Source organism: Canis lupus, chromosome 17 (genome assembly GCF_003254725.2).
Source record: "Canis lupus dingo isolate Sandy chromosome 17, ASM325472v2, whole genome shotgun sequence".
NCBI lineage: Eukaryota > Metazoa > Chordata > Mammalia > Carnivora > Canidae > Canis > Canis lupus.
In genome coordinates, this window is record NC_064259.1 from 18,529,892 (window position 1) to 18,542,655 (window position 12,764).

At 38.5% G+C, this 12,764-nt stretch overlaps 1 protein-coding gene across 5 annotated transcripts in view; it reads left to right on the forward strand.

Moving 5' to 3' along the window:
• UBXN2A (UBX domain protein 2A) overlaps positions 1–9,598 on the forward strand; it is a 44,657-nt gene extending 35,059 nt beyond the window's left edge. For all 5 annotated transcript variants that reach the window (XM_025454546.3, XM_049095635.1, XM_049095634.1 and 2 more), the window contains one exon: positions 6,339–9,598. In XM_025454546.3, the coding sequence (XP_025310331.1) occupies positions 6,339–6,531 (193 nt within the window). In that variant the 3' untranslated portion in view covers positions 6,532–9,598. The remainder of the gene's footprint in view (positions 1–6,338) is intronic.
• The last annotated feature ends 3,166 nt before the right edge of the window (positions 9,599–12,764 follow it).

The following is a 12,764-nucleotide window of genomic DNA, read 5'->3' on the forward strand; positions in this document are numbered from 1 at the left end:
AAAAAATATATATTTAAAAAAAAAATCATGAACATACAAAAGTTTTAAGAACACTATAAAGAATATTCCCCTTAAAAAAAAAAATTCCCCTTAGCCATTCAATAGTAAGTTGCCAGTCTGATGACCCATCACTCAAAATACCTTAGTGTGTATTTCCTACAAACAGATATTATCCCTCTAACCATAGTTCAGTCATCTGAGAATAACATCGATATGCTTCTATCAGCTAATTTTTGGGGCCTATTCAAAGTTTGCCATTTAATCTGATATCATTCTTTTTACCCAAATGCCTTTCAGAATCACACATAACATTTAGGTGTCATGTCTCATTTGAATTAATAGTTCCTCAGACAGAGAAACCTGATTCTTTTTACTGGACAATGGTATTGAGAAGCCAGGATCTGGGTAGTAGGGATTCTCACTGCTTGATTTTCCTACTCCCAGGCCCTCTCAGTGGAGAGAGCTATAGGTGTATATGCACATATATCCATATACATACATAACCATTTTTTACATCTTTATTTTTTATGTCTTTGCATAATGAAAAGCATGAGTTCACATAGATACCTCCAAACTCAGTATACCAAAAATTGGCTTTAATTTTTTAAATTCATTTATTTTTTTGGCGGGGGTGGGGGTGAACAGGGGGGATGGGCAGAGGGAGAGGAAGAGAAATCCTTAGACTCCCCACTGAGCATGGAGCTGATGGGGGTCTCTCGATCCCAGGACCCTGAGATCAGGACCTGAGCAAAAACCAAAAGTCAGACACTTAACCACCTGAGCCACCCAGGCACTCCTCACTTATTCTTTTTTTTTTTTTTAATTTTTATTTATTTGTGATAGTCAAACAGAGAGAGAGAGGCAGAGACACAGGCAGAGGGAGAAGCAGGCTCCATGCACTGGGAGCCCGATGTGGGATTCGATCCCGGGTCTCCAGGATCACGCCCTGGGCCAAAGGCAGGCGCCAAACCGCTGCGCCACCCGGGGATCCCCACTCCTCACTTATTCTTAATGGATTTACTGATTGATTGATTAATTCTCCTCTGGATAACCAGTCTCTTTTTTCCCTGTTGGCACCTCCCCTACATGAAGACTCCATCACTCTCCTTGGGCTTTAACTATCCTGGTTGAGTTCCCACTTCATTTCCCTTCTCTTTCTGCTGAATTTCTGACACATCATGCCAATGATCTCTTCACCCTCTTTGGCTCTAACACTCTGTGATCCCTTTTCTCCCCCATACCTGTTTACGTTTCTTCACCCCTTTCTGGTTCTCACATGCTGCAGTTGGCTTCTCCTCTGTAAGAGGCTCTTTCTGTTCTGCTTGAGACAGCCCACTCCAGGCCACTTCTCCTACACCTCAATTTAGATATATTCCTCAACCCACTTGGTTTCTGACACACCTTACATCCTTCTACAGGGATGCCCTCCTTGTGCTTCTCAGGCTCTGACACAATGCAGACGGGCAGCTTTCCTGTACAGATACCTTCTTAATTGTGCTTAGACTGATCCCCTGTTCTGGTCCCCCTTAGCTCCCTATCATTTCTCCCATTTTCTCCTCTACTAATGGCTTTTGGATGAAGTTCAGTAAGGAAACAGAAAGCCTGTTTTGCTTTTTATTTAAACTTGACATGAATGGAATCATGTTATACTGCAACTTTTTTTAAGACTCATCCAAAAAGAAACTCATCCATGTTGATGTGTATAGCTGTATCTCATTTATTTTCATTACTATACTATAATCTATTATATGAAATCAATTATACATTCTATTTTTATTGGTAATGTCCAAGCTTAAATTTGTTTATATGGATATATCAGTCAGCATTGCTCAGTAAACATCCAGAAAAATCTCATGGCATGGAATAATACTTCTTATGTGTCAGCTCATGTGGCTTTGCTGATCTCAGCTGGGCTCATTCATATGTTGGCAGGTCATCTAAAGGAGCCCTAATTTAAGCTACAGGTCTGAGTCTAGGTCTACTTCTTGTGACTCTCATCCTTGAATCAGCACCCTACTTGTCTGTGTTCTCAAACGGGCTGAGGCTCAAGGCTGGTCCCACCAAGCACATTTACTATCACTCTACTAACATCCCATTGGCTAGAGCAAGTCACATGATCAAGTCCTGTTAATTGCACTGTTTGTGGAAAACACTTCTTTCCTGACCCAATTGCTATGTCATCTTTTTGTAAAGCAGATGATCTGTTCTGGACTCTGCATTCTGAGTGGGTCCATGTAGCTTTCCTTTTGCCAACTGCACATTCTCTTAATTGCTATTAGTTTTTAATAAATTAATTTACTGCTTTATTTTCCGCCTTATTTTATCAGTTACCTGTAAAGCTGTGCTAAAATCTACAGGTATAATTGGATTTGTCTATTTCTCCTTTCTTTCTTTTAACATTTACTTTTTATTTGTTAAAGCTATGTAGTTAAGTCTGTACAGAGGTAAAATTATGTGTTTAAATGTGTTTTTTGTAAAAAGTTTTGAATGTAGTTTTTATATCTAGGTTAACAATCTTTTTTGGTTCCTATTTTGTGCTTTTGGGTTTTGTTTTTAGTTACCACCTATTGAATGTTTTCTATATATCAGACTTTCTTCAGGGTATTTCACTTATATTATTTCTAAATGGCAAACCACCTTAGCTAGAATCAGAAAGGTGATGATCATAATAATAGAAGCCAAAAAAGAGAGAGAGAGAGAATGTCCTCCTTATCACGTTGGTTTTCTAGCATGTCTTTTTTTTTTTTTTTTTAAGATTTTATTTATTTATTCATGAAAGACACACGCAGAGGGAGAAGCAGGCTCCATGCAGGGAGCCTGACGTGGGACTCAATCCCGGGTCTCCAGGATCAGGCCCTGGGCTGAAGGCAGCGCTAAACCACTGAGCCACCCGGGCTGCCCAAGACATACTGTTTTATCATTTTCCCAGGATCATGCCCTGGGCTGAAGGCGGCACTAAACCGCTGAGCCACTGGGCTGCCCCCACCCCCCAGCTTTTTTTTTTTTAAAGATCTAGCATGTCTTCATAGATGTCCATGAGAAAGGCAGTTAGGGGGTGACCTCTGACTTGGTTGTAAATCAGATAACTGATTTAACAGATTGGGATATTTGGAAAGACCACTGTCCTGTAAAATCCCTTTCAAATAGTTGCATGCACTTTCATGCACTAGTTTGATTATTTCCAGAGTGTACTGGACTTCTCTCTCCAATATAGCATTATCATTATAGCCAGTAGTGTTAGAGATTATGAAGTGTCTTTGGTTCTAGACAAAGGTGTTTCTTATATGCTCCTTAAGAAATGGGTCGACAGGGCAGCCCAGGTGGCTCAGCGGTTTAGCGCTGTCTTCGGTCCGGGGCGTAATCCTGGGGACCCAGGATCGAGTCCCATATCGGGCTCCTTGCATGAGACCTGCTTCTCCCTTTGCCTGTGTCTCTGCCTCTCTCTCTCTTTGTCTCTCATGAATAAATAAATAACATCTTAAAAAAAAAAAAAGAAATGGGTCGACATATTGCATCTCACTATCCCAAAATTTAAATCCCTGAATAATCCATTGTTGATGTTGCCAGCTATGACAATTCTTTGCATCCTGATCTTATCACAATAAACTCAAACTTCTCAGATGGATCTTTTAGCCATTCCACTAATACTGTGGTGAATAACTTCATAGTTTTGGGGCTGTTTTTCAAATATTGCAGTGATGTAGTTCATTTTCTCATGTCAGTCATTTTGAGTGACTTTAAGAGAACTTTCTGAGAATGCCATACTCTGTGATTGGCTGCATTTAACTCAGTAGCATCTCTGGTTAATTTAAAGGCTCTTTCACTTCTGGGGCGTCTGTGGCTCAGTTAAGCGTCCCTCTTGATTTCAACTCGGATCATGATCTTGAGTCTGGCATAGGGCTTTGCACTCAGCAAGGAATCTGCTGGAGATTCTCTCTTCCTATCTCTCTCTCCCCCTCCCTGCTCTTGTGTGCACGAGAGCTCTCTCTGTGTCTCACTCTCACTCTCTCAAATGAATAAATCTTTAAAAAATAAAGAAAAGCTCGTTCACTTCTTTCATCACTGCATAACAGCCCCAAAATAAACAAATCTAAATTTTTCACTATAAATGATCTGGACCACTGGGTTGAGGTCATCATTCTGCTCTTCCCTGTGTAGGACATAGGTGGGCGAGTCCAGGCTCAGGAACCCACCACCATCCATACATGCGCCACTAGTTCTCTGGTCTCCGCTGCCATAGCTTCTTACTGCTGTTGCTGCTAGGGCAGTGGCAGCTCTGGGTGACCGGGCTCAGGCTCTCTGTCCTGAGCAGCCTCCCTGAGCCGGAAATAGTCATCATCTCATCTCGCCTCAGTCCTCAGCGGAGGTGGCTCATGCTTTGTTTTTTAGTTTTATTTTTTAAAAGTTTTTTTTTTAAGATTTTATTTATTTATTCATGAGAAACACAGAGAGAAGGCAGAGACACAGGCAGAGGGAGAAGCAGGCTCCCCACAGGGAGCCCAATGTGGGACTTGATCCTGGGACTCCCCCTGATCAAGCCCTGAGCTGAAGGGAGACGCTCAACTCCTGAGCCACCTGAGTAGTGGCAATTAATGAATTTTAGTGAATTGATTGGGAGAGTTCTGCCTTTCATGATACGACATATCTCAATTCTGAATTGCACATCTTTTCACATTTTAGCATTTCTGAAATGGAGGTTTCTCCTAAAATCCATGGTTGGCTGCATGGCATTCTTTACACAATTGTTTATTTTTTTTAAGATTTTATTTGTTTATTCATGAGAGAGACACAGAGAGAGGCAGAGACACAGGCAGAGGGAGAAGCAGGCTCCATGCAGGGAGCCCGATGCAGGACTCAATCCTGGGACTCCAGGATCACACTCTGGGCTGAAGGCAGGTGCCAAACCACTGAACACCCAGGGATCCCCACACAATTGTTTTTGACTTAGCATCTGCCTCAAAGCATGCAGAACAAGTGTCAGCTGAACATAAAACATCTCAGAGACAGTAGTCTTTTTTTAAAGAAATTCTTTATCACCAACACACCTATTAATACAGAGGGCTGGTATTATATGCAAAAACATGTACCGCGTATTGACCGAATCAAAAGTGATTCGAAGGACTTGAGTCTAAACAGTGTTCAACTATTAGGAATGGCTTAACCATTTTATTCTAATAGAAGTATATGCTTGATTTGAGAAATGTTTACATGAGATTAATTCTGCTTTCAATAAATATGAAATAAAAATTCTGAGTGTTAACATATTTGTCATAATCTAGATTTTTTTAGCAATATATAAAATGTCTTAAAATCAGTAGCATCAAAAAAAAATCAGTAGCATCTTAGTTGTAATGAACTCTGTATGCATTCTCTAAATACATACACATATACTCAAGTGAACATAACTGAGCTACCTCCAAAATTTCAATTATTGTATGATAGTGTTGATTATACTAACTGAAATTTTACCCACACTAAGTTAAGAATTTTCCTAATTGTTTTTGAAACACAGCATGACCTGATACTTAAGAGATAGAGCCAGGTCTACATAGGTTACTAGTGTGACCATTTCTGATCCATTCAGAGCCAGATATAGGCATATAAACTTCCTGTTACAGGAACTTTCAGATATATACACACAAAAAGAGAAGTTACAGTGATCCTTCACTGAGTTCCACTGAACTATTTTCAGGCAAATCTAGACTTTGTATAGTTTCTTATGTAAATATTTCAATATATATCTCTAAAAGATAAGTACTCTTTAAAAATGTAACCATGGGGGATCCCTGGATGGCTCAGTGGTTTCGTGCCTGCCTTTGGTCCAGGGCGTGGTCCTGGAGACCCAGGATCGAGTCCCACATCGGGCTCCCTGCATGGAGCCTGCTTCTTCCTCTGCCTGTGTCTCTGTCTCTCTCTGTGTGTCTCTCATGAATAAATAAATAAAATCTTTAAAAAAAAAATGTAACCATGGGGGTGCCTGGGTGGCTCAGTCAGTTAAGCATCTGCCTTCAGCTGAGGTCATGATCCCAGGATCCTGGGATTAGTCCCCACATTGGGCTCCCTGTTCAGTGGGGAGCCTGCTTCTCCCTCTTCCTCTGCCCCGCCCACTGCTTGTGCTTGCTCTCTGTCAAATGAATAAATAAAATCTTAAAAAAAAATCCTTTAAAGAATAATAAAATGTAACCATAACATTATATAAGACTGATGAATTACTGAACTGAGTCTAATATATGTTAATTAATTAAATTTAAATTTTAAAAAACAAAAATGTAACCAGTTATTACCGTCATATTAACTCAAGTTTTCAAAAAATTATAATAGTTTGTGCTATTTTACAGGATAAGCCACATCAAAGACTTCATCGAAAAATACCAAGGATCTCAAAGAAGCCCTCCCTTTTCCCTGGCCACAGCTCTTCCTTTCCTCAAATTGCTAGATGAAACACTCACATTGGAAGAAGCAGATTTACAGAATGCTGTAATCATTCAGAGACTCCAAAAAACTGCTGAACCTTTTAGAGAACTTTCATAACATTGATTTTTGATACACTAAGTGGAAAGTTTGCAGAGAATGATGGTTGTTAATGAACATGCAAACCAAAATGAGGGAAAGGATGTCAGATTTGCTGGACTTTGGGTTCGAGCACTGTTTAACTCCCTCCTGATGAGAAGATTTTTAAATCAGTACAAGTTAGGAAAGTGAACTATGACTGGAAACTCTATTCAATGCACTTTTTCCAAAAGGCTACTCAGAAAGAAAGCTACACTTATTTCAAATACCAGTTAATTCAACAATAAGATATATAGAATCTTAACATGGTATAAATTAGCCAGTGTATTCACAGCATCATTCATTCAAATATTCCCAACCAGCAGTGATTTATTTAGATGTTAGCTGTCTCAGATTTTTTAAAAGCAATATATTAAGAAAATTATACATGGCAGGTTAAAAACATCAATGTAATTATTTTATATCTGAGATACAGTCAGAAGGCTAGAAGGAACTGCTTTCACCACAGCTATGCCTGAATATCAGTGTTCTCTATTATTCACTTATGGCAGGATTTACTCATATTAATTTGGCATAATACCTAAAATGTATTTTAAGAATAAAATTGTGCAGCTTAGTATAATGTCAATATTAATCTCCTCCCATTTCTACATTTTCAAGAAGTGTAATTTAAACAATTTTTTTTTTTATCCAGGAACCCTAGTTCATCCCTTATTTTATTTTATTTTGAAAATTAGGTATTTGTTTTTAGCTAACATTTTAAGTAAACCTTTCATTTGCTACCACTTGCTTAGAATCTAATGCTTGTGTTGGCACATTGCTAATTAATATTTTTTAAATGCATCACATAAAGTATGGTTTTCTATTCCAAATACCAGAGTCAACCTGGATATACATTAAAGGATTATTTATTACATCCTGATGCCACCAAGGAAAACATGTTCTGCATTTTAGTTTTTTAACCCAAACTGGTTAAACTTCAATATTTCACTGTCAGATTGAATTCCCTTGCCTGAAATAAGTTTAAGAAGTTTTTTCTTTTCCCTGCAAATTATCTATTGAATCTTATGTAAAGCAAAATAAGGAACTAAATAGCCATATCTATCAGCAGTAATGTTCACAGGGCAGTGGGTATCTGCTGGAAAGAGTAGTTTTCCAACTTCTTGGTCTCAAGACCTTTTATTTATATGGGTTATATATATGATACTGAAAATAAAAAGTTATAAAATACTTATTCATTAAAAATAGTAAGCACATGTTAATGCAAACCACATTTTAATGAAAATGCATTTCCTTAAAAAATTATTAAGAAAAGTGGAAATTGTATTCCAGTTTTTGCAACTATCTTTACCGTCTGACTTAACGAAGACAGATGGAGTCTCATATCTGCTTCCACATTCAATCTGTTGTGATATTACACATCATGTAACCTCTAGTAAATGCTACTGTATATTCATGAAAAATTGGGAGTGTGGGAAATAATAATGTCTTAGTTTGGTTATGAAAATAGTTTTACTTGAAAGAACCATTCTTACAAAACAGTGGTTTACAAGGATTCTCAAATCTTAGTGTAAGAATCCTTTGGAAAGCGTTTCAGAATGTCTATTTCAGGCATCTACCACACACATATTCTGATTGATTGTATCTGGGATAAATCCCAGATCTCTGCATTTGTAATCTCAAGTGAGTTTTAGGTATGTAGTAGAAGAACCACTGTTCAGGGTTCACTATGCTTCCACCCTAAAAAAGTAAGCCTGTGTGCTTCACCATGGACAGTGGAGGACTCTCCACTGAAATGGACTTCTGGACCTTTCAGTTTTATCCTTTATCTCCCACAGTTTGTTCTTAGACTGTTCCCCTTTAACTCTTAACTAATCATGATACAAACCTATCCCTCCTCTTCTCTAAGGACAGCTGAGATGAGGCTACAACATTTAAATGAGGTTTTCATTAGAAGCTCAGGAATAATAAGGGAAAAATACACGTAACAGATGACCTGGTTTATAAATACATCTTCTGTTTGAGGTCCATATAAAGACTGCCTTCTCATCTAGCTCTCAGCCTTCCATATGGTAGAGGCTTATCAGGAAGACGAGGAGGGCAAAGGAACCTTTTTGTCATTTACTTTCGTAAGTGAACAGATATATAATAGAAAATACTGAGTATGTTTACAGCTGTAGTAGAGCCTTCTCTAATGAAACATAATGGCATTCTTAAAATGAAGGAACAGTAAAAATCCACAAACTCAGATATAAAAATAAGATAATTGTTAATGTATTTTCCAAGAGTCTGTAAGAAAATGTTTCATAAAGGCCTATCATGAAGCATTGTGTAACTTAATTTGCATAATTTTTAGTCTATGTAATTCTCCATATATTTCTATAAAGGGGCTTCTCATTGGAAATATTTTTCTTGTACCTATAAAAAAACCTCCTTTGTGGATTTTCCAGTTTATAATTACTTATCCCGAAGATACATTGGAGATTTTCTTGTGTGTACATGTGGAATACACCCCAGTGAGAAATTCCTATGGAGAAAGACTCATCATCAGCAATAACCTTCATCTTTGTAACTGTGAACACTTTCATTAATGTGAATAATATTCTCAAAGGCTTTCTAAAATCGGAATCATCCGATACAGCTTTCTACCTTAAAGTTCAAAATTGTAAAGTTGTTAAATAAATGTGTAGATTATGCAAAACATACTTAAAATATAAATTGAATTTGGCAAGGCAAGGGAAGACAAACTTGAAAATACAGGTGTTGAATACAATTTGATCTACATAGTTCCAAAACTCGCCAGTTTCTTAAAAATCATTGTTAAGGCTGATACAAGAAGTACATTTCTAGTTTTATAGATTCTAATTTAATGGTTAAATTACTATGCATTATGCAGGTTATAAAACTGTTCTTATTTATTTTATATACTTTTCTCATTCAGAATACTTTTCATTACTTTTCGTTGTGTTGGAAATATAGCATCATGCATCTGTTTCAGTGCCTTATTTTTAAAAGCAATCTTTTGCTAATGGTTGAAGAACTGTTGTCTTAAGAATGAAATATTTCATTAAAAGGAACTGTGAAATAATCTACAGTTGTTTCTTATATAATAGTTCTATCTGGGTGCATTTGTTATTTTGATTTGTCATTGGCAGTTTGAAAATCAACATTTATTAGGTGCCTTCTGTTTGCCAGGTACTTTTAATCAGTGTTACTTTAATCCTCAGAAATGTTAAAATGATATTTTTAATACTCAGAGGTGGGTTTTTAAAAACTACATGTGTCCTAAGTTGAACTAACATGAAGGGTCCTTGTAGGGTTTACTTCTGTGTTCTTTCTCTGAGTACAAACCATTTAATTAAATTGCTCATCACACTAAATCTTCAAATAGAAGTGGCTTATTCAGTGGACTAATACTTGGCTCTTTGTCATTTGCTTTAAATATTTTTTCACATAATTCATATCATTGTAGAAAATTGTAAAATGCTGAAATGATCTTTATTTTTTTGAAATGATCTTTAAACCACCTATTTCACCTTTCAAATATAACCTCATAACATTTTGGTGTGCATCCTTTCAGATATTTTTAAGTGAATCAGTGTTTTATATTAATTAAAAGGCAGGCTTCTTTGTTATTGTAATCCTGTTTTATCTCTTGAAGCCTAACATTTATTTTTAAAAATTACATTAGAAACATGTCATCACTTTAACCAGAATAATAGGACAAATGCCTTTTATTACATTTTTGTTATGGGGGGAGAAAAGATGCAGGGTTTCTTTTCTTTTTCTTTAAGATTTTATTTATTCATGAGAAAGAGAGAGAGGCAAAGTCACAGGCAGAGGAAGAAGCAAGCTCCAGGCAGGGAGTCCCACGTGGGACTCAATCCTGGGACTCCAGGATCATGCCCTGGACTGAAGGTGGCGCTAAACCGCTGAGCTGCCCGGCTGCCCACAGCGTTTCTTTTTTTACTTTTCTTTCAAAATTAAAATTGTGGTAGTACATGCAGCGAGTACAAATAATGGGAAGGAAGTGCTTCCAGACCTAAAAAAATGCATATTAAATGAAGTAGGTAAAAGTAGATTATCCAAAGAAACTCCTGCTTGAGTTTATTTAAATTTCCAAGGAATTAAATGTTCAGCACACGCATTATCTAATTAACCTTTGTTGATAAGGCTGCAATCAAGGAAACAAAGGGTCCTCATTTTGTAGGTTAAAGAATTGAGGCATGTTTTGTAGTATATACAAATATTGAATCATTACTTTGTACCCTTGAAACCAGTATACTGTTACATGTCAATTATACCTCTTTTAAAAGAATTGAGGCATAGAAAATGAATGATTTGCTTTAAACTGGGTAGTATATACTTTAGGATTAAATTTAGCTATGATAGAAAATCTAATAGTGGCCTACAAAACAAAATTTTATTTATCTCCATGCAGAAGTCCAGAGGGAAGCAATTCAGGAGTGGTAGACTGACTTCAGGAAACCTCAGACTTGTGTGTTAATCAGCTAACACTAAAACTTAACCCCCAGGCTCAAGAGGGCTGCTCTAGCTCCAGTCACATCTACACTCCATCCAATGGGAAGAAGCACACACAAGCACGCACCTTTCTTTTAAAAACAAACGAATGGCCTTATTGGAATGCAATTCACACATCTTAAAATTCACCCAATTAAAGTGGGTGGCTTTAGTGGCTTTTAGTATAGGCATAAGATTGTGCAACCACAATCTAATTTTAGAATATTTTTATCCTGTCTTAAATCCCCTACTCAGTCATTCTCTACCCAAATTCCTAGGTAACTGCAAACCTACATTTTTGTCTGCAGATTTACCTATTCTGGACGTTGCCTATAGATGGAATCATATAATATACGGTATTTACACCTTTTCATTGTATGGATATACCTGCCACATTTTATTTATCAGTTGATGGACATTGGGGTTTCCCTTTGGGTTGCAAGTGATGTTGCTATGAATATTTGTGTTCAAGTGTTTGTGTAAACATGTTTTTTTCTAGGGTATATACTTAGGAAGAATTGCTGGGTCATACAGTAATTGCATGTTTAACTTTTTGAAGTGCCAGAGTTTTCCATAGCGCCTCCAGCCATTTACATGCCCACCGGCAATGTGTGATTTCTCCACACCCTCCCCAATGGTTGTTACTGTTTGTCTTTTTAATCTAGCAGTCCAGGGGCGTAGTGTCTTGTAAATTTGCATTTCCTTAGTGACATAAGCATCTTTTTTTTTTAAGATTTATTCATTTATTCATGAGAGACACAGAGAGAGAGAGGCAGAGACACAGGCAGAGGGATAAACAGGCTCCTCACAGGGAGCCCGATGTGGGTCGATCCTGGATCCCAGGATCATGACCTGAGCTGAAGGCAGGCGCCCAACCGCTGAGCCACTCAGGCGTCCCAGCATAAGCATCTTTTCTTGTGCTTATTGTTTGTCTATCTTTGGAGAAATACCTGGAAATCTTTGCCCATTTTCAGATTGGATTGCCTTTTATCGTTGAGTTCTAAGAGTTCTTTATATATTCCAGTATCAGTCTTTATGATTCCCAGATATTTCTCCCATCCGGTGGGTTATCTTTTCACTTGGATGGTTTGCAGCACAAAGCTTTTGATTTAGGTAGTCCAACCTGTGGGTGTCCCAAGAAGCGTTGTCTATCCCAAGGTTATGAAGATTTGCTCCTGTTTTCTTCGAGGTGTCTTATAGTTTTATTTAGTTAGTTTTAGCATCCACACTTGGGTCTGCGGTGCATTTCCGGTTGCTTTTGGTTTTGTTTTGTTTTGTTTTGTTTTTTCTTTTTTTCCGGTTGCTTTTTGTGTGCGAAGTGACCCCTTCGCTTTGGAGGACTTAGCGGAGAAGGCGGATCAACACTGCCCCGCCCCCTTCGCCGCCCCACCTGGTTGCGTGGCCACACCTGTCTCGTCTGCGTGAGGCGGTTTCAGGCTTCTTGTATCACATTTAGGTTGTAAACCTATTGAGCCATAATCCTAGTCTAAAAAAGCCAAGTCTATTGCTTCGTCTTTCCAATTAATGGATCTGGCGACTCGCACCCGCGGGAACCCAGCAGGGTGTGCGGCGCTCGCCCCAGGCACCTGCCCCGCGGGCGCCCCCTCCCGCCCCCGCGAGGCCGCGGCCCGCCCCTCGGGCCCCCCCCCCCCCCCCGCCCCGGCCCGGGGCCGCCCTCCCCGCGGAGCCGGGCGTCCGCCGGGCTGAGATAACGCGCGGGGCCGGGGCCGGGG